Source organism: Salvelinus fontinalis, unplaced genomic scaffold, assembly GCF_029448725.1.
Source record: "Salvelinus fontinalis isolate EN_2023a unplaced genomic scaffold, ASM2944872v1 scaffold_0231, whole genome shotgun sequence".
Taxonomy (NCBI): domain Eukaryota; kingdom Metazoa; phylum Chordata; class Actinopteri; order Salmoniformes; family Salmonidae; genus Salvelinus; species Salvelinus fontinalis.
Genome location: NW_026600440.1, coordinates 23,307 through 45,880, shown reverse-complemented (window position 1 = coordinate 45,880; position 22,574 = coordinate 23,307). Strand labels below are relative to the sequence as shown.

The window sequence follows — 22,574 nt, the reverse complement described above, 5'->3', positions numbered from 1 at the left end:
GAAGCTGTCTTTTTATACGAAGCATGGCTTATTAAACAACTGATAGATAGAGACCATTTTAGGCCTATCACACAAATTATTCATGAGAGAAAATTGAAAATTGATCAAATGGGACCATTTCTCCCTGAGTTGGAGTGAAATTGTCATCATAATGCTAGCCCGGGTAGACTGAAACATATTTTTGTTTCTGAAGGAAGATTCTGTGTGAAAGTACATTTATTTACTGTGTATTTGGGGTATAATACAGAGCCTATGACTAATGAGTCTTGGATATTATCATATTATTCCTGCATTGCATCTAGATTTGGAGTTCTGTATCATATAATTAGGAATTAGTATACTAGAATGGTTATGAACCTTCTTATGATGGCAGTGAGGTCAGCCATTTTGGTCAGGGAGTTGGTCAACCAACAGCCAGTGCTGTTGTAAGATATTGTGTAAAATAATGAATTTGAAGAAAACTGTATTTATAATTACATGACTATATTTTAGGTTAACAATAATTCTATTACACAATTTCAGATATATTATGTGCCTTACTTTTATTTTCCTGCATAAGTAAAATCAGGATAGACATTAATTCCAATTAGACTGGTTTGGATTTCTCCCTGGCTGCCATTTTCACCCCATTCTGGAACTTTTAGGGTTTATGACATAACCCCTCTGGTCATTTAATAATATCTATTTTTTTCTGTATGACCACCTCAAGGGGGCAGTGTCAACCAATCCAGAGTGACTCACTCACCTGTGACGTTGTGGCCGAATAATACAAATAGATTGGCGCAAGTGTGTCAACAATGTGGCCCAGGGATCAGTCAAAAGCAAAGCAGTGCATTCACTGCCATTAAGCCAATGAATTACCAGGTATTTACTGAAAATGGTAGAATGGTAGTTATATTACAATAACCTATGACTTAGGCTACATGGTTGTTTCTTTGGGATTCAATAGTACAAGAACCACTAGGCACCTTATTTTAATGTTTTATTAACCCATCCATCACCGCCTTCTTCGGAGGACACATATCTTTTAAAATTTGTACAGCTTTTCTGCTACATATACATACATTTTATATACACTTTTATAACAACAAGTTAGCAATTTTGTTTAATTCTTATCAGACAGCATCCGATGCAACTCCACAGATAGAACCAGCCCCTCCCTGTAAGCACTAGGCTGCTGGATACATTTAGCAGAGAGGCAAATGTGACAGATCCAGGATGTGGCTGTGACATGACTATGCCTAACAGGTCTAATATCTGTCAGGTCTCTTATCACTTATTATTAGAAAGTATCTCTCGATGCACACCTGAACAACAGACATCACTTCAAATCTCATCTCCTGCCGGGTGTAGAATGCATAGGCCAGTTTATGTTGAGGCAGAGCAAAAGAATGTCCAGCCAATGTGATGCCATCACTTGCAGGAATCTGGTTGTACTTGCTTTTTTAATGCATGGCAACAAGGGCTTATAGAAATAGGGCATTTGCTAATATTCAAAAATGTTCATATATTTCCAATAGTCAACTCCTGTGTTTCCAATGCTGTTATGGACGCTGGTCCTTTTTTGATACCCTTATTTATAGACGTGCAATACTGGTCCGGACAAATCTGTATCAGATGGAAAGTAATAATTAATACACAATACAAGATAAATATTATTGCGAGGGCAGTGAAAGGATTGTGGAAACGCTGACGTAAGGTGATGGGCTTTTGATGGTGTCAACGCGTGCGCGCGGTGCATTGAATGCGACCGTGGATTGGTGGAATGGGGAGTGTGAAACCGATTAGGAAACTGCGCCTTGGGGGACTTGGAGGGTGGCGCCCTGAACGTCATGTTGGCTCAAGTGGCATTGGAATTAGCAAAGAGTCTGAGCGCGCCTACGAAGCCATTATGGCTCTCCACATACCAGTTTCATAACCTAGAGAGGGAGGAGTCTTCCATTTCTGGAAGCCGGAGGAGCAGCATCCGAGACAGCGTAAAAATTGGAGTAACGGTGCTCGAAGGAGACTGGAATACGAAATAATATTATTTTCTTTTCAACATACCAACGAAATATACATGGATGCACATTTTACGAGATAAACATGAAGGTCTTTGATTTAAGATCATGTAGCTGCAACCTTGTTTTGCATGTGCGGTAATATTCCAAGACATATGTGATACGTTGGGTGTGCTCAGCGCAATAACGGCGCTAGCAAGCTATTTCAAACGGTAAAATAAATCCAGATTGTTAGGAGATAGCCAACCATTTTATAGTTAGCCAGCTAGCTTGCGGGGGAGCAAGCTGCCTACTCGGGCTGGGGCATCATCGACCAAGAAGAGGCATCTGGTAGGCATTAACCGACAATACAATCACGGGGCATGCAAAGCGGTGTGTTTTGTGCAAACGGTTGATAAATCCCGCGTCCTCGGGTCTGGTCGTGGGATTAACCAGCCGGGAGAGAAGGAGAAGGAGAAGGAGAAGGTGGGGCCGAGGAGTGTCAAAAACGGTCGAGCTAAACCCAGCGCATGTAACTTGGCGCTCTAGCTAGCGGGCTAACATTACCTTCTCCATCGGTTTTCCATTTGGGAAATTAATTTAGGAAACTAGAATTATTCGACCATTGGAATTCTGAGAGCTTGCTGGGGTATTCCGTGGCAGTTCCCCCTCTCCCCCAACAAGGATCAGTCAGAGCTGTACACTTGAGGCCATTGGCTTCTCTACAAATAATACCGTGTGGGGCGAATTTCACGGGGGTAGCATCCCCGTTTGCTTTGGACCATGGCGGACGACGACGTGCTTTTCGAGGATGTCTACGAGCTGTGCGAGGTGATTGGGAAGTAAGTGTCAGCAGATGTTTATGAACTGAACAATGATAATAAATGAAACCTCTTGTTTGCATTGTATTGCGTGTCTGCCTGCCTGTTTTTTCCCGATTGGAAGCATTTGCCTTACAAATATGAATTGCCACCACCATCATGACAGCTGTTTTACTTGGCCTACTTGTAGGTGAGTTGGTCATACAAAACCTCACACTACCCATCTATTGTCAGGCCTATGTAAAATCACTTACACAGTAACTAGTTCAATAAGCATGTAACACGATTGCATAAACTGTTCAATATATGGGAAACCAGTTAGGCCTACTGACTTGTTAGTTTGATTGGGTGAGGCCCAAAAATGAATGGTGAAGCCCCTGTTTAGATCAAGAGCCGAGTGCATTGTTTGAGCTGGGCAGGATATCTTCATTTAACATGGCAGGAGAGAATATATCTGATCAAAACGGAAGTTCATTGGCTCACACACATTCAAAAAATGTCCATATCTAGATCATTTTCATTCATGTTTTGTGCATCCATTCAGCTTTGTCAGATAGACATTATTTTGATGAGGCAGTACTGGGCGACAGGTAGCCTAGCGGTTAGAGCGTTGGGCCAGTAACTGAAAGGTCACTGTTTCCTTCGAATACCCAAGCCGACAAGGTGGGAAATCTGACAATGTGCCCTTGAGCAAGGCACTTAACCCTAATTTGCTCCAGGGGTGTTGTACTACTATGGCTGACCCTGTAAAACAACACATTTCATGGCACCTATCTGGTGTATATGACAATATAACATATTATTTTACTACACATAGGCATAGTGACTCATTAGTGGTTTGGAACAGAGGTGCTATACATTTAAAAGCTGGGCCATTCATAGTTTTGGGTTGAAATGTAGATGTGCTTGGCTACTACAACTAGGTCTATAACGATCTCCACAAGTACTACTGTCAACACCACTACACTCTTCTCTCAGATGCAGGGTAATTATAGTCAATCATTTAGTATCATTGGCCATTTGGGACAAGACACAGGCTGCAGATTGTCATTGTGATGACGTCACACACTACTTCTTGATCCTACTTTAAGAGAAGGAGCATAGGCTCCTGGGGAGGATGGAACTTGTTCAACAGAATAGTCACATTCAGTGTTTTGGGTATACTGCTGTGTTCTATGTCTGGACCGGTGTTCTGAAATCACCATGCACTGCTAGTCATTGTCCCTGCCCTGTCAATTGCAGACCAGTCTATTGATCCCCACCAACCAGAGGTGGCCAATCCTATTGTTGATGGACTTTTAAGCATTGCACACGCAGTTAATGATCATGTTTATCCCTGATCTATTTAGCCCGGATTTGTCTTACAAAGAGATTTAGGAGGCAACCTAATTTTACCCTGGATTGACAATTAGTCTAAAATCTAAAGAGGCAACTCTGGGTTTAGGCCAATTCAGTAAAAACCGGTTATCAGATTTCCAGAATAAGTGAACACATGTTTAAAGCATTCCCAGTTCCAACACTGAGATAATTGATAGGCCTAGAAGCATTTCAGTTTTCTATCTATTTCACACTATTAACATTGATTTATAAAGCGCATAAATCCTAACACACATTCGTGCAGGAAGAAGGTTGTTGATTGGAGAGGGCCTCTTCTATTTGGTGCAGACCTCGTTTGCCCTCACATAGCTTACAACAAAGTCATTTTCACAGATTAGTCTGGAAATCCAGATTTAAATGTATTGAAACTACCACCCACACCAACCAATACCCCCTTTACCCTGGATTTCTATTGTTGTGGCTGATGATCACACCCCTTCATATGAAGACCGGGCAGGCAGGCTGCTGTAGTCTTGGAGCTGGCCTAGCTCCCCTCCCCCTCTACGCTCAATCGAGACCCGTGGGTCCATTAGGGTCCAGGCTGAGACACATGCTGATTGCTCTTCAGCCCCTCAGGCTCTACTCTTTGTTTGGGGAGCTCTCTGCTTCGGTTTACTCCTCACTCAGTGACAGATCTAGGATCTGGTCTACTTTACCCAGTCCTGGTGTTAGACGTCATGTGGTGGGTGACAATACTGGTCTTGGGACAGCTGGTAAATAAGTAGCCGCCCAGGGCCTACCTTGGTGCAGTAACACAGAGAGGGCCTCTAGTCAGAGGAGCCTACACCATGACTATGTTATCACCATGATCAGAAAGGGCTTCATGGCCTCCTACCTTCCCCTTCCCAAAGTCATTTGTTCCTCCTTTCATCTTTCCTTTCTCACTCATAGTTGTCAGGGCACAAGGACGTCTTTCACCAAAACAGATACACTACCTTATTTATTTCACAGTACGTCACCAGGTTCTGTTTGGTGAAGCAAATCTTTTCCAATAAACTTGATTTATGTCCCAGCTTTGTGAAAGAAAGCCGAACAAAAAGCACGATTCCAAATGAATCCTCTCCACCAGCGACGCAGCCTAGTTTCTGACAGTGAAGTGATTGTCAGACATAAGCACTGAGTACCAGCCAGTGTCTTTTAGGTAGAGAACTCTGCCAGCCTCTCCTGCAGAAAGCTGGGGATCATTTTCCTCAGCCCAGGATGAAGGGAGGGGATGCTGAGGAAGATCGTTGGAGACAATGGAGGGTTCGAAATAGGATTGCCCCGAGGCTGGATATATAACTAATGCCAGCGGACTCCAGGGCTGACCTCCAATTTTTGTAAACCACACTCACTGTCAAGAAGAGCTAGGGCACCAACGAACAGAGGCTTAGAAGAGCTCCTCTTCTGCTATCCCTTGCTCCCTTTGGTTCACATTGATTCAGACGTTTTTGTTCCCTTGGTAGTTCATGGGGAGTGTTCAATGAACTGAAGACGTGCTGTTAACGCGGCTCAAGGGTCTGTATTGTCAGGGACGCCTAAAGCGGCGTTGACACGGCAACAAATGTTTGTCGCCAAGTGGCAGCTGTGCTTAGTAGGATGCGATTTTACAGCCAGTCATTTTTCTGTTTCGCTTCTAGTGTTGCCTATGCTTCCATGCATGGCTCTGAGAATCACCATTTCCATAAGTAACTAATATAGTCTAGATGTGTTTTTACGAGATCTGTAGCCTTAAAAATAACTGTCAATAGAATGCTCACTTCACACGTGGCCTGTAGCCCTCTGAGGAGGTTTGTGAGCTATAACAAGACATTTTGTTTGACGAGAGAGACATTTGACTGACACTGTAGATCTGTGAATGATTGAAATGGTGTGGTGACACTTCCCAAAGTAGGTGTGACATGCTACCGACAGCGGCTAGTATAGTGTAAATAGACATGTCAACCAGCGACATATGCAGGTGTTCGTGTTAGCTGATGAGGGAATAGTTTCGGGCTACTACACGCACACATCCAAACACCTCTGCTATAATTTGTCTAAGGTTGGCAGACAGTGTGGAGGTTTGGGGTTGGCAGAAGGCCTTTGGGACGACTGAGCCTTTGTTTCGGCTCAGTTCCTGAGCTGGAGGAGTCGTTTAATCTCTCTGTTATTTCTACCTAATCTCGTTTAAGAAACTGGGTGGTTCGAGCCCTGAATGCTGATTGTCTGAAAGCCGTGGTATATCAGACCGTATACCATGGGTATGACAAAACATTTAGTTTTACTGCTCTAATTACGTTGTTAACCAGTTTATAATAGCAATAAGTCACCTCTGGGGTTTGTGATGTATGGCCAATATACCTCTGCGTTGCGTCGTGCATAAGAACAGCCCTTAGCCATGGTATATTGGCCATATACCACACCTCCTCGGGCCTTATTGCTTAAACATAGCACTTGTTTCCAGATCCTGTTCAGTATCTCACAACATTTAATCTATGAAAACCCCCAGTACAGCATGTCTAAAGCATCTGGCAGGAAAAGGGATCCATTCTGAAGAATGAGAATGAGCGCTCCCATTCAGACATGCTCATCTCTTGTCTTTACTCACCAGTTGACCCTTGATATTTTCCCCTTGTAAACATGTACGTCAGACCAATTATCCCCCACCAACACAGACACTTCTATTGTAGTCCCTGCCTGCACTCCCCTCTCAGATCCTGCTTGTGTAGCAGTCAAGGGAGATGACTGGGTGGGTGGGGAGGATTGCCAGTAGGGTCAACCTCTGAGGATGACCTGCAACCTGCTAGTTGACTACTACACTAAGTTAATTGTTCTCTGAGGTGTAGCTTACTGTACGCTTAGCTGAATGGGGTGTTCAGTCTCACTATCTAGAACATTCTGAATCGACCAGAATGGAACCCTTCCCCCTCTTCCCCCCTGGCTCTGTAGGAATCCTCCGGATCCATACACAGTTGGCTGACAGCCAGCTAGTGCCAGGCTCTCCACTCCTTTCTCCTCTCCTCCTTTAAGAAAGTAAAAAGGAGATGTGGAGGGACACCCTTTTGAGAGTATTGTTAGACATTATGAGTAACTCAGACCTATTGCTAAGCTATTTGTCTACTGCAGTACCATTGGTAGAAGCCTACTGGGGCTTTTGGAAGCGAACCTTTTTAAAATGTTATATCTTCCAATTTAGTTTGAATCATTTCGGCAAAAACAAATGCACAATCAGCATAAACAGATTGAACAAATCACAGTAGTCAAGGCATGACCCTGTAAATGAGCAGGGAACTAAGGCCCATTGCCTATTCAGACATTATTCTAACAAAGGATGGCACAAGGCCTTACTCTCCACTGCATCCTTATCTATCTGAGGGAAGTAAAGCTCACGCAAACAGGTTATGCAATCCTACTTATTAGCCCATTGTGTGTGTTAAATTTCAGTAAACACAGTGACGTGCTCAGGCCGGGCATTTAAGCTCCAGTTGAAGGGGATGGGCGAGGCGTGGGTAATTTGAGCCGTCTCTGCTCATAATGATTCTCTCTGCATGGGAATAGTAATGCAGACAAGTGCAACTGGAATCACACGCGGCTCTTCATTCTGGCTCTGGGGTACTCATTAGAGACAGGAAGGATTGGAAGATTGTCAGAATGGCTGGGAACTGGTGGAGTGATCAGTACTCTGACTCGCGTTGGCTCAGCTAATTAAACATCACCTCCTAGCCTACGTTTTAATGCTTTGGATCGCATTGAGCTCATTAAATGTAAGCATTTTAAAAAAATGATTTGTTTGCAGTTTTTCTTAATTCATTCGTAGCTCTACATACAATACACACACTTGCTACATGTTAAGCTAACTACCATTTGTGTGTGTTTTATAGCCTCTGATGGGTTCTCTGAGCAACCATAACACTCAGTTCATTTGTTACTGATAGAACATACGAAGGCTAAGCTATCCCTGAACAAGCATAACAAACCCTTCACCGTCTTTCCCATACTGTGCAGGTGTCTTTGGCCCAGTCATTCAGACAGTTTAGCCTACACCCTCATCTACAGGTCTACGATCTGTTCTCCCTCCCTCCAGCCTCCACCTCAGCCATTATGATGAGATGATGTAACTGACTCTAGGCATGCTGGCAAGAATCTCCGTCTGCCCACACCTCCCGAGGCGCTTCTCAGAATTCTACTTTCCATCTAACTTTTTCTTCTCTCGTTGTTTCTTGTCCTCACTATTTCTCAGGAAGTGTGTGGTCAGCTCCTAACAGAGTGTGGACTCTGGGGAGTTTGGCCTGGCTGATTTATTCTTACAGATGGGTTTGTTGACTGCTTTGAGAACAGGGGACTCGGAGGTGATATTGAATTTGGTCTCTGCTTGTCTAAGGGCTCCTGGGCCTCCAGTGTCTGACTGGTAATTTCCCAAAAAGTGCCCCATTTTTATTTATTTCCTCCTAATTTCTTCCTTCCTTCCTCTCTCTCTTTACATCCCTATGTACTTTCACCTGCTTTCCTCTTTCCTTCGTTCCTCCTCCTTTCCTACCTACATACTATCCCCTCTTACATAACACAATCGGATTCTGAAAGGGATGGTGTAGGTTAAAGAAACATGATGGTTGGGTGCATCTAATTGGTAGTTCAGCTCTGACTACATGAGTGTTTGGGGGTCCCAAGTTCCTCCTCAGGCCCCCTACCCTTGTGGAGTCTGGGAGAGAAGTGGAAATCTCTGCTCCGAGACTGGCTTAATGTCCTGGAGGTATTTTGGCCTGTGAATTTCAGATGCACTCCGGTACAGCAGGAGGAATCCTAATTGCCCTCTATAAATATTCAAAAGGTTGTTCTCTTCAAGTAACCAGTAAATTAAACCAAGCAAATATTTAGGGCTGTGTGTTTTCTTCCACTTTCCTACCTCAACAGACACTTGGCATTTTTAGAAGCTTTTCGGTGCTATTAGTGTGTACACAGTTTTGGCATCCGGGGACGAGTTAAATGAACTCCGCCTCGTTGTTTCTAACACCATCATTGGACTGTAATCGGACTCAACACGAAAAGACTAAGTATGAGTCACATTCTTAGCCTACCTCAATGGAAAGTTCCCTTACCACTCACTAGGGGTGTGACAAATTGACAATTGTGCTTAAGGGTTAAACTGCCATTTAAACATCAGTTCTTTAAATCGTGTTTCCGTTAAAACGACAAGGGGAAAAATCATACACATTTCACAATGTATAATAACGGTCCCAATTATGACCGCTAGTGCCGGGCAATGACATTAAATCTACCACAGTCATATACCATTGAAAGCGCCTCGGCTACGGCATGTTTGTATGTAAGGGTACACTACAGCTTTTTAAATACCGACACGAAACCTTCTCTGGAGATGGTTTCGAAGCGCTACTGAACGGGAATTGTATTTGTAAAGGATCTATGCTTCTGAATGGGGGCTAACATCCATCACTAGGCCACCAGAACTGTCAATCAAATAATATCGAGCTGCCTGCCTGCCTACCTACTGCCTGCGAACAGATCACTCCTAAATAAAGTACTTTAAAGTTTGTTAAATACCGTGACATTTACCGAGACATTTAGTAGAAAGAAAACAAGACTGATTAGTTGCCGTACTTGTGAGAACAAACACTTGCATCTTTCATAGCGAGCTAGCGAGGGACGGAGAGAGATGGGAGGGGGCACTGTATAGGCAGGTCAGCCACCAGGCAGACGGAGTCAGAACCGTCTTCTAGGCCTATCTATCGGCAATCAAAAGCAGTATCTCGCAATAGAATGCTATATTTTGCGATTTCTTGTAAAGCAGGGCCTATCCTCAATGAATATGCTAGGATATTCTACATGCAACAGACCGAAGAGAGAAGTCGCATCATTAGCGAAGAGAAAGAGTAGGCGAGCCAGCTGCAAAACTATTATAATTTTGTGGGTAGGGGCCTCCCGGGTGGCGCAGTGGTCTAGGGCACTGCATCGCAGTGCTAACTGCGCCACCAGAGTCTCTGGGTTCGCGCCCAGGCTCTGTCGCAGCCGGCCGCGACCGGGAGGTCCGTGGGGCGACGCACAATTGGCATAGCGTCGTCCGGGGTAGGGAGGGTTTGGCCGGTAGGGATATCCTTGTCTCATCGCGCTCCAGCGACTCCTGTGGCGGGCCGGGCACAGTGCGCGCCAACCAAGGGGGCCAGGTACACGGTGTTTCCTCCGACACATTGGTGCGGCTGGCTTCCGGGTTGGAGGCTGGCTGTGTTAAGAAGCAGTACGGCTGGTTGGGTTGTGCTTCGGAGGACGCATGGCTTTCGACCTTCGTCTCTCCCGAGCCCGTACGGGAGTTGTAGCGATGAGACAAGGTAGTAATTACTAGCGATTGGATACCACGAAAATTGGGGAGAAAATGGGATAAAAATTAAAAATAAATAAATAATAATAATAATAATAATAATTTTGTGGGTAATAAACATATTGTTATTCCATTCAGGGATTTTTATTAACGTTAAGGATTTCGTTTAAACGTTCCTACTCACGACCTGTCTCGACTCTTGGCTTTCTTCGGCTACTAGGCTACCTCAGTTCCTTCTATCTCTCCCATTCTCTCTCGTTTCTCTCTAATGGCATTCTAGTTCCCATCCGAGGTAATGTGAGAAGGTGGTCAGGTGCTAACGGGTAATACTAACACTGCAGGGCATTGCTGAACGTGGGAGGGGGCCCATGTTGCGAGCACAGCTGTGCCTATATCATCAAAGCGTGCCTACCCTCTCGCTCTTTTCTCACAGTCCTTCCCCGTGGAATGACACTCCTGCGTGTGATCGCTTGCCTTGGCGCCTTCCAGGGGTGGGGGGTTTGGCGGGGTCAATTCCATTTGAACTCACTCAGTCTACATTTGACAACTAAGGAAATTAATTGCAATTCGATTCACAAATTCAAATTGGGCAGCTAGTCTATCATCTTCTGTGAGGATATTTGAATTCTTGATCTTATTTAAGATGAAATTGACCTCAAACCCAACTGAGTTCACCTGGCTTTTGGCTCGTCACAGTGTCATGGAGATAATGGGAGTTTTATTGACATTTAGGCTGGGCAATACTAGTCCAGTCCAATACTACACCCATCCCCTGGCCTCCATTCCATACCACTTCAGTATTTGCAGACCTAGGTGTTAACTCTATGGTAGAATGAAATCAAAACCCATATGAAGGCTAGGTGTAGCCCACACCTCATTTCTTACAACCTAAGCTTAGGGTGGAAGGGAGCCAGTGTTACACCATAGGAGGGCTTAGGGTGGAAGGGAGCCAGTGTTACACCATAGGAGGGCTTAGGGTGGAAGGGAGCCAGTGTTACACCATAGGAGGGCTTAGGGTGGAAGGGAGCCAGTGTTACACCATAGGAGGGCTTAGGGTGGAAGGGAGCCAGTGTTACACCATAGGAGGGCTTAGGGTGGAAGGGAGCCAGTGTTACACCATAGGAGGGCTTAGGGTGGAAGGGAGCCAGTGTTACACCATAGGAGGGCTTAGGGTGGAAGGGAGCCAGTGTTACACCATAGGAGGGCTTAGGGTGGAAGGGAGCCAGTGTTACACCATAGGAGGGCTTAGGGTGGAAGGGAGCCAGTGTTACACCATAGGAGGGCTTAGGGTGGAAGGGAGCCAGTGTTACACCATAGGAGGGCTTAGGGTGGAAGGGAGCCAGTGTTACACCATAGGAGGGCTTAGGGTGGAAGGGAGCCAGTGTTACACCATAGGAGGGCTTAGGGTGGAAGGGAGCCAGTGTTACACCATAGGAGGGCTTAGGGTGGAAGGGAACCAGTGTTACACCTTAGGGAGGAGCTAGCGGGGAATGGAACCAGTGTTACACCTTAGAAGGAGCTAGGGGGGAAGGGAACCAGTGTTACACCGTAGGAAGGAGCTAGGGGGGAAGGGAACCAGTGTTACACCGTAGGGAGGTGCTAAGGGGGAATGGAACCAGTGTTAAACCGTAGGGATGAGCTAGGGGGGAATAGAACCAGTGTTACACGTTAGGCTGGAGCTAAGGTGGAGGTGAACCAGTGGTTGTTTTTCGGCTTGCGCCTTTGTCTTAAGGAGATTTACGTCTGTCAGCCAGGGCTGTCTTTCAACTAGAGGTCGACCGATTCTGATTTTTCAACGCCGATACCGATACCGATTATTGGAGTACCAAAAAAAGCCGATACCGATTAATCGTCCGTTTAAAAAAATAATTCTCGGGAGAGACGAAGGTCGAAAGCCATGCGTCCTCCGAAGCACAACCCAACCAAGCCGCACTGCTTCTTAACACAGCGCGCCTCCAACCCGGAAGCCAGCCGCACCAATGTGTCGGAGGAAACACCGTGTACCTGGCCCCCTTGGTTAGCGCGCACTGCGCCCGGCCCGCCACAGGAGTCGCTGGAGCGCGATGAGACAAGGATATCCCTACCGGCCAAACCCTCCCTAACCCGGACGACGCTATGCCAATTGTGCGTCGCCCCACGGACCTCCCGGTCGCGGCCGGCTGCGACAGAGCCTGGGCGCAAACCCAGAGACTCTGGTGGCGCAGTTAGCACTGCGATGCAGTGCCCTAGACCACTGCGCCACCCGGGAGGCCCCTGTGTATTGATTTTAAGAAAGGCATTGATGTTTATGGTTAGGTACATGTTGGAGCAACGACAGTCCTTTTTCGCAAATGCGCACTGCATCGATTATATGCAATGCAGGACACGCTAGATAAACTAGTAATATCATCAACCATGTGTAGTTAACTAGTGATTATGATTGATTGATTGTTTTTTATAAGATAAGTTTAAGGCTAGCTAGCAACTTACCTTGGCTTCTTACTGCATTTGCGTAACAGGCGGGCTCCTCGTGAGGCAGGTGGTTAGAGCGTTGGACCAGTTAACCGTAAGGTTGCAAGATTGAATCGCTGAGCTGACAAGATAAAAATCTGTCGTTCTGCCCCTGAACGAGGCAGTTAACCCACTGTTCCTAGGCCGTCATTGAAAATACAAATGTGTTCTTAACTGACTTGCCAAGTTAAATAAAGGTGTAAAAAAAAAAAAAACGTCAAAATCGGCGTCCAAAATTACCGTTTTCCGATTGTTATGAAAACTTGAAATCGACCCTAATTAATCAGCCATTCCGATTAATCGGTCGACCTCTACTTTCAACCCCACCGGAGTCGGGGGTTTAGGGAGTCTCGCACTGTTTTCACAGATCGAGTAATGTCTGGGGGATATTTTCTTTAGCATATGGGTCAGTCTTCACAGAGCCTCCACTCTTCCCCCCCACCCAGAGGCAGATAGCCGGGTTAATCATTATAGTAGGAGAGGCCCACACATGGTGGCTGTAACCCCCTACCTATTGGTTAGTATTTATAGGATTTCGAATAGTAGGCCAATTCTATTGGATACTTTTATGAATTAGCCTTAACTCTGTTTTGATGGAGTTGAAATCCCTGCCACTGAGTTTTATGCATTGCTGTTTAGTGATGGCTCTATTTCTGTGTGTGTGTGCTGACAGATGCCTTTCAGTCACGCGTCTCTGTCAGCATCAGTGCCACAGCCTTTAAGATTATACTGAGTGGAACAGCTGAGCACTGTGTACAGTGGGGACTTGATTGTGAGGGTGTGTGTGTGTGCACAAGTGTGTAAATGTGTGTGTTTGGTCTAGGTTTATTTCCTCTACTACTGTTTTTCCTGTGTGTGTATGTGTGTGTGTGTGTGTGTGTGTGTGTGTGTGTGTGTGTGTGTGTGTGTGTGTGTGTGTGTGTGTGTGTGTGTGTGTGTGTGTGTGTGTGTGTGTGTGTGTGTGTGTGTGTGTGTGTGTGTGTGTGTGTGTGTGTGTGTGTGTGTGTGTGTGTGTGTGTGTGCCCCACAGTCCCTTTGGGATTTACAACCTTGCCCAGTACACTTCCCTGCCTTATCATATCCTCAACCCTAACCCACCACCCTGGTCCAAGGCCCCTGTCAGGAATGCTATTTCTCCCTGCCTCGAGGCCTCTGTAATGGGGCTTGTATTTTCGTCTTCACAGCTGTGCTCACCACTGCTCTGTGATTCCCCAGGCAGAGGAGAGGAGGCTAGGCTACGTCGCTAGCTGCTACATCTCCAGCATTAGGCTCCATCATATCCAGGGCTGTGCCCACTGCCACGACCTACTGTTCATGGCTGTTGGGTTACTGTTACTGCACTGTGATTACTGAAGGCCTACGGGGACGAAGAGAGAGAATGTAAAGGTGCCAGATATATCCAAGGATGAATTCTAAATCGACCCCTTCCCCCTATTCCCCAGGCACTGGTGTAGATCTGGTGTGTGTGTGTGTGTGAGAAAAACATGACTAACCCACTATGGTTTCTGTCTTCCAGGGGTCCCTTCAGTGTGGTGAGGCGCTGTATCAACAGGGACACAGGGCAGCAGTTTGCAGTGAAGATCGTAGATGTGGCCAGTTTCACCTCCAGCCCTGGCCTCAGCACAGAGGGTAAGGAAGAGTCACACTCGTGCACTGTGTGTGTGTGTGGGTAAAGCGCTGATGCATACTAAATTTCCATGCAGTTTCCTGCCGTGTCATGCTGTTCTGTGTGTGTGTGTGTGTGTGTGTGTGTGTGTGTGTGTGTGTGTGTGTGTGTGTGTGTGTGTGTGTGTGTGTGTGTGTGTGTGTGTGTGTGTGTGTGTGTGTATCACACTGTGGTGGCAGTGCCCTGGGTTTTGGCGTTCATGGTGTACCATCTGTGATGCTCTGGTCAGAGCTGGGCCCAGGAGCCAAGGACAGGATCATAAGGAAATGGAAAGACAGAATTGTGTGTGAAAATATTGATAGCGTAATAAAGAGCGATTGTTGAGTAAACTGATATAGAGTCTGGCTCTGGAAGAGCCTAGTAAACTGATATAGGGTCTGGAAGAACCTAGTAAACTGATAGAGGGTCTGGAAGAACCTAGTAAACTGATAGAGGGTCTGGAAGAACCTAGTAAACTGATATAGAGTCTGGCTCTGGAAGAGCCTAGTAAACTGATATAGGGTCTGGAAGAACCTAGTAAACTGATATAGAGTCTGGCTCTGGAAGAGCCTAGTAAACTGATATAGGGTCTGGAAGAACCTAGTAAACTGATATAGGGTCTGGAAGAACCTAGTAAACTGATAGAGGGTCTGGAAGAACCTAGTAAACTGATAGAGGGTCTGGAAGAACCTAGTAAACAGATAGAGGGTCTGGAAGAACCTAGTAAACTGATAGAGGGTCTGGAAGAACCTAGTAAACTGATAGAGGGTCTGGAAGAACCTAGTAAACTGAAATAGGGTCTGGAAGAACCTAGTAAACTGAAATAGGGTCTGGAAGAGCCTAGTAAACTGATAGAGGGTCTGGAAGAACCTAGTAAACTGATATAGTCTGGAAGAGCCTAGTAAACTGATATAGTCTGGAAGAGCCTAGTAAACTGAAATAGGGTCTGAAAGAACCTAGTAAACGGATATAGTCTGAAAAAACCTAGTAAACTGATATAGTCTGGAAGAGCCTAGTAAACTGATAGAGGGTCTGGAAGAGCCTAGTAAACTGATAGAGGGTCTGGAAGAACCTAGTAAACTGATAGAGGGTCTGGAAGAACCTAGTAAACTGATAGAGGGTCTGGAAGAACCTAGTAAACTGAAATAGGCTCTGGAAGAGCCTAGTAAACTGATATAGTCTGGAAGAGCCTAGTAAACTGATATAGTCTGGAAGAGCCTAGTAAACTGATAGAGGGTCTGGAAGAACCTAGTAAACTGAAATAGTCTGGAAGAGCCTAGTAAACTGATATAGTCTGGAAGAGCCTAGTAAACTGATAGAGGGTCTGGAAGAGCCTAGTAAACTGATATAGTCTGGAAGAACCTAGTAAACTGATAGAGGGTCTGGAAGAACCTAGTAAACTGAATTAGGGTTTGGAAGAGCCTAGTAAACTGATATAGGGTCTGGAAGAACCTAGTAAACTGATATAGTCTGGAAGAGCCTAGTAAACTGATAGAGGGTCTGGAAGAGCCTAGTAAACTGATATAGTGTCTGGAAGAGCCTAGTAAACTGATAGAGGGTCTGGAAGAACCTAGTAAACTGATATAGTCTGGAAGAGCCTAGTAAACTGATATAGTCTGGAAGAGCCTAGTAAACTGATAGAGGGTCTGGAAGAGCCTAGTAAACTGATATAGTCTGGAAGAACCTAGTAAACTGATAGAGGGTCTGGAAGAACCTAGTAAACTGAATTAGGGTTTGGAAGAGCCTAGTAAACTGATATAGGGTCTGGAAGAGCCTAGTAAACTGATATAGTCTGGAAGAGCCTAGTAAACTGATATAGGGTCTGGAAGAGCCTAGTAAACTGATAGAGGTCTGGAAGAACCTAGTAAACTAATATAGACTGGAAGAGCCTAGTAAACTGATAGAGGGTCTGGAAGAGCCTAGTAAACTGATAGAGGGTCTGGAAGAGCCTAGTAAACTGATAGAGGGTCTGGAAGAACCTAGTAAACTGATATAGTCTGGAAGAACCTAGTAAACTGATATAGTCTGGAAGAGCCTAGTAAACTGATATAGTCTGGAAGAGCCTAGTAAACTGATAGAGGGTCTGGAAGAGCCTAGTAAACTGATATAGTCTGGAAGAACCTAGTAAACTGATAGAGGGTCTGGAAGAACCTAGTAAACTGAATTAGGGTTTGGAAGAGCCTAGTAAACTGATATAGGGTCTGGAAGAGCCTAGTAAACTGATATAGTCTGGAAGAGCCTAGTAAACTGATATAGGGTCTGGAAGAGCCTAGTAAACTGATATAGTGTCTGGAAGAGCCTAGTAAACTGATAGTGGGTCTGGAAGAACCTAGTAAACTGAAATAGGGTCTGGAAGAACCTAGTAAACTGAAATAGGGTCTGGAAGAGCCTAGTAAACTGATAGAGGGTCTGGAAGAACCTAGTAAACTGATATAGTCTGGAAGAGCCTAGTAAACTGATATAGTCTGGAAGAGCCTAGTAAACTGAAATAGGGTCTGAAAGAACCTAGTAAACGGATATAGTCTGAAAAAACCTAGTAAACTGATATAGTCTGGAAGAGCCTAGTAAACTGATAGAGGGTCTGGAAGAGCCTAGTAAACTGATAGAGGGTCTGGAAGAACCTAGTAAACTGATAGAGGGTCTGGAAGAACCTAGTAAACTGATAGAGGGTTTGGAAGAACCTAGTAAACTGAAATAGGCTCTGGAAGAGCCTAGTAAACTGATATAGTCTGGAAGAGCCTAGTAAACTGATATAGTCTGGAAGAGCCTAGTAAACCGATAGAGGGTCTGGAAGAACCTAGTAAACTGAAATAGTCTGGAAGAGCCTAGTAAACTGATATAGTCTGGAAGAGCCTAGTAAACTGATAGAGGGTCTGGAAGAGCCTAGTAAACTGATATAGTCTGGAAGAACCTAGTAAACTGATAGAGGGTCTGGAAGAACCTAGTAAACTGAATTAGGGTTTGGAAGAGCCTAGTAAACTGATATAGGGTCTGGAAGAGCCTAGTAAACTGATATAGTCTGGAAGAGCCTAGTAAACTGATAGAGGGTCTGGAAGAACCTAGTAAACTGATATAGTCTGGAAGAGCCTAGTAAACTGATAGAGGGTCTGGAAGAGCCTAGTAAACTGATATAGTGTCTGGAAGAGCCTAGTAAACTGATAGAGGGTCTGGAAGAACCTAGTAAACTGATATAGTCTGGAAGAGCCTAGTAAACTGATATAGTCTGGAAGAGCCTAGTAAACTGATATAGTCTGGAAGAGCCTAGTAAACTGATATAGTCTGGAAGAGCCTAGTAAACTGATATAGTCTGGAAGAACCTAGTAAACTGATAGAGGGTCTGGAAGAACCTAGTAAACTGAATTAGGGTTTGGAAGAGCCTAGTAAACTGATATAGTGTCTGGAAGAGCCTAGTAAACTGATAGAGGGTCTGGAAGAACCTAGTAAACTGATATAGTCTGGAAGAGCCTAGTAAACTGATAGAGGGTCTGGAAGAGCCTAGTAAACTGATATAGTGTCTGGAAGAGCCTAGTAAACTGATAGAGGGTCTGGAAGAACCTAGTAAACTGATATAGTCTGGAAGAGCCTAGTAAACTGATATAGTCTGGAAGAGCCTAGTAAACTGATATAGTCTGGAAGAGCCTAGTAAACTGATATAGTCTGGAAGAGCCTAGTAAACTGATATAGTCTGGAAGAGCCTAGTAAACTGATAGAGGGTCTGGAAGAACCTAGTAAACTGATATAGTCTGGAAGAGCCTAGTAAACTGATATAGTCTGGAAGAGCCTAGTAAACTGATATAGTCTGGAAGAGCCTAGTAAACTGATATAGTCTGGAAGAGCCTAGTAAACTGATAGAGGGTCTGGAAGAGCCTAGTAAACTGATATAGTCTGGAAGAGCCTAGTAAACTGATAGAGGGTCTGGAAGAACCTAGTAAACTGATAGAGGGTTTGGAAGAGCCTAGTAAACTGATATAGGGTCTGGAAGAGCCTAGTAAACTGATATAGTCTGGAAGAGCCTAGTAAACTGATATAGGGTCTGGAAGAGCCTAGTAAACTGATATAGTGTCTGGAAGAGCCTAGTAAACTGATAGAGGGTCTGGAAGAACCTAGTAAACTGATATAGTCTGGAAGAGCCTAGTAAACTGATAGAGGGTCTGGAAGAGCCTAGTAAACTGATATAGTGTCTGGAAGAGCCTAGTAAACTGATAGAGGGTCTGGAAGAACCTAGTAAACTGATATAGTCTGGAAGAGCCTAGTAAACTGATATAGTCTGGAAGAGCCTAGTAAACTGATATAGTCTGGAAGAGCCTAGTAAACTGATATAGTCTGGAAGAGCCTAGTAAACTGATAGAGGGTCTGGAAGAGCCTAGTAAACTGATATAGTCTGGAAGAACCTAGTAAACTGATAGAGGGTCTGGAAGAACCTAGTAAACTGATAGAGGGTTTGGAAGAGCCTAGTAAACTGATATAGGGTCTGGAAGAGCCTAGTAAACTGATATAGTGTCTGGAAGAGCCTAGTAAACTGATAGAGGGTCTGGAAGAACCTAGTAAACTGATATAGACTGGAAGAGCCTAGTAAACTGATAGAGGGTCTGGAAGAACCTAGTAAACTGAAATAGGCTCTGGAAGAGCCTAGTAAACTGATAGAGGGTCTGGAAGAACCTAGTAAACTGATAGAGGGTCTGGAAGAACCTAGTAAACTGATATAGTCTGGAAGAGCCTAGTAAACTGATATAGTCTGGAAGAGCCTAGTAAACTGATATAGTGTCTGGAAGAGCCTAGTAAACTGATAGAGGGTCTGGAAGAACCTAGTAAACTGATATAGTCTGGAAGAGCCTAGTAAACTGATATAGTCTGGAAGAGCCTAGGAAACTGAAATAGGGTCTGAAAGAGCCTAGTAAACGGATATAGTCTGAAAAAACCTAGTAAACTGATATAGTCTGGAAGAGCCTAGTAAACTGATATAGTCTGGAAGAGCCTATAAACTGATAGAGGGTCTGGAAGAGCCTAGTAAACTGATAGAGGGTCTGGAAGAGCCTAGTAAACTGATAGAGGGTCTGGAAGAACCTAGTAAACTGAAATAGGGTCTGGAAGAGCCTAGTAAACTGATATAGAGTCTGGAAGAACCTAGTAAACTGATAGAGGGAAAGAATACCTGCTAATCAGAGAGTGAGAAGAAGAGAGGGGGAGAAAGAGAGAGTTAGAAGTAGAGCAACAGAGAGGGAGAAGAAGAGAGAGGGAGAAATAGAGAGTTAGAAGTAGAGCAACAGAGAGGGAGAAGAAGAGAGAGGGAGAGGACCTCCAGTGTGTTTGAATGCTGAGAGGTTGATTTCTAGCTGTAGAGTTGGGCTGGATGGAACTCGTAAATGTCACTTTCATTTAAAACCCCACAGCGCTGGCAGAAAAGACATATGGACCCCCGATGAAACAAACCTCTCCCTCCCCTCCCGCTGTAGTTTTACAGAAACTCACAGAAACCAGTCGTGTTAATTGTGAGCAGTGACATTTTGAGTTAGCAAGCTGACTGGGCTTCATTGAACAATGATGAGTCCGTATAGAGAGCACATCTATCCTGCTGCGCTATCCACTAAATCCATACTGTTAGACTATACCCCCCCTCAGTTACTACCATGTATCATCATCTGTTCTGTTTTCCTCTCTCTGACTCGTACTCTTGGTCTTCTGTGAATGAGAGAGAGAGACAGAGAGAGGGAGAGACGGAGATCGAGGAATGCAGAGAGAGAGGCTCAACACAGAGATAGTGAGAGAATAAGGACTCTGTCTCTGGGTCTTACGTCATGAGTTAGGCCCGTCACAACACCGCACACACGTTTGTAGTCTCTGCAGACTAGTAGACTGGAGGGGAGTGTGTAAATGAGGTCTGTATTGGGTGATATGAGCTGCAGAACAGAGGAGAACAACAGAGCAGTGTGTCTGACTGGGTCCAACTCCAGACGACGCCTCTAGTACCACATGAGCTCCCACAGCTTCACTTTCCCTCCCAACGCTTTTTCAACTATTTTGCTCCTCTTCGGGGTGTGTGTGTGTACTGTGTTCTTCGCTCTTTGCTGCTTCCTTGTGTCTGTGTGTGCTTCCCGCGCTGCAGTCAAGCCTCTCCCTGCCTGCACACGTGCACCCCTCCATGTTCATCTCCTTTGATGTTTATGTGGTTGGGGAAGAGAGGGAATGAAAACAGTAACATGCGCCGGAGGTGTTTCCTCTTCTCTTAACTCCCTCCTGCGCTCCGCCTGGAGTCTGCCAACTGGGTCAGCGCGGTGGAGAGGTCAGGAGAAAGAGAGGGAGGGGACACACCTATAAGCTATGGGGCAAGATGAGGGGGAGTGTGTTGAAAAGGGGAAACGAGGACAAACGGATGCATCTCAATACTGAAAAAATGGTTTCCATCTCTTATCTCTCCTGTTTCCTCCACAGATCTGAAGAGAGAGGCCAGTATCTGTCACATGCTGAAGCACCCTCACATCGTAGAGCTACTAGAAACCTACAGCTCCGATGGCATGCTCTACATGGTCTTTGAGTTGTAAGTTGGTTGTGTTTCGGCCATTTTGTTTCTTGAATGGTCACCTATTGACTTTCTATTCTAGAATGGACTAAATTCTAGAATTTCTGTTCTAGATTTTACTTGATATTCTAGAATGGTCCCTCCCTGTTGACTTTCTGTACTAACGGTGTAATTCAAATTCAATAAAGTTTTGTTTTATGTGATTTCTACCTCTCTGACATAGTATGGATACAGCTGACCTGTGTTTTGAGACTGTGAAGCGGGCCGATGCTGGTTTCGTCTACAGTGAAGCTGTAGCCAGGTAAAAACTTGACTCTTAGGTTCCCTTATTTCCTCTCTGCCTCTCTAGTATGGACGGAGCGGACTTGTGTTTTGAAATTGTGACGCGGGCTGATGAGGACTTTGTCTACATTGAAGCCGTAGCCAGTTACATGCATGTCACATTGACATTTTCAACGAAGGCCTCATTTGAAGTAAGGGGCCTTGTATTCAGTGGTAGGACGATGAGAACCTTGGGGACTCTACATGCCTGTAATGAAGTGCTTTTAGATGGAGCTCTCTAAGAAGTAGTGGCGTTGCTAATTCCCTCACTCTCCCCCTTTCTGTTCATTCTCTCTCTCTCCCAATTTCTCTTCATTCTCTCACTCTCCCCCTTTCTCTTCATTCTCCCTCTCCCCCCTCCTCTTCATTCTCCCCCTTCCTCTTCATTCTCCCTCTCCCCCCTCCTCTTCATTCTCCCCCTTCCTCTTCATTCTCTCTCTCTTCCTCTTCATTCTCTCTCTCTCCCTCTTCATTCTTTCTCTCTCCATTCTCTCTCTCCCCCTTTCTCTTCATTCTCTCTCCCTCTTCATTCTCTCTCTCCCCCTTTTTTTCTTCATTCTTGTCTTTTAGTCACTACATGAGACAGATCTTGGAGGCGCTGCGGTATTGCCATGACAACAACGTGATTCACCGTGACGTGAAGGTAAGCTCCCCTACCCCAGATCTCCAGTCCCACTTACCCCTTATCGAAACAGCACTGTTGTCAATGGCATCTATTGATTTCAAACAGAATGAAGTAACCATTGGTGATCCACCGTCTGTCCCCTCGTATTGAGTGTATATCGACTAACCCAACGATAACTGACCCATCAGCTTAGCCCATTGGGTTGTAGTAGTAGTAGACTAACTAGTAATGAAGGTGAGTTAAGCTGGGGCTGGATTAGTGTTTAGTGTAAGGGGAAACCCAGCTGAACCCCTGTTTGACAGGCCAGACAGCACAGCTTCAGTGATTACTATAGGATTACCTCTCTAACATACAGTATGCCACAATGCCAGACCAGATGGGGCGAGCCCTGCCCACAAACAGACACATTTGGTGACTCCCAGAGGGGATAAGGGGAGCTTTTGCGTGTGTGTTAATACCAATGTCAGTAAGTCAGTCTGTGTGTTTACGCAAAGTTACACCTTCCCCCTG

At 45.1% G+C, this 22,574-nt stretch overlaps 1 protein-coding gene across 18 annotated transcripts in view; it reads left to right on the top strand.

Moving 5' to 3' along the window:
* The first annotated feature begins 1,836 nt into the window (after window positions 1–1,836).
* Window positions 1,837–22,574, top strand: part of LOC129844796 (peripheral plasma membrane protein CASK-like) — a 41,851-nt gene continuing 21,113 nt past the window's right edge. For 2 of the 18 annotated variants that reach the window (XM_055912943.1, XM_055912935.1), the window contains exons 1-5: window positions 1,848–2,821; window positions 14,473–14,585; window positions 21,031–21,136; window positions 21,336–21,419; window positions 22,010–22,082. In XM_055912943.1, the coding sequence (XP_055768918.1) occupies window positions 2,763–2,821; window positions 14,473–14,585; window positions 21,031–21,136; window positions 21,336–21,419; window positions 22,010–22,082 (435 nt within the window). In that variant the 5' untranslated portion in view covers window positions 1,848–2,762. Of the gene's footprint in view, window positions 2,822–14,472; window positions 14,586–21,030; window positions 21,137–21,335; window positions 21,420–22,009; window positions 22,083–22,574 lie in introns of all 18 variants that reach the window. The other 16 variants (XM_055912941.1, XM_055912932.1, XM_055912939.1 and 13 more) reach the window with 14 other exon arrangements.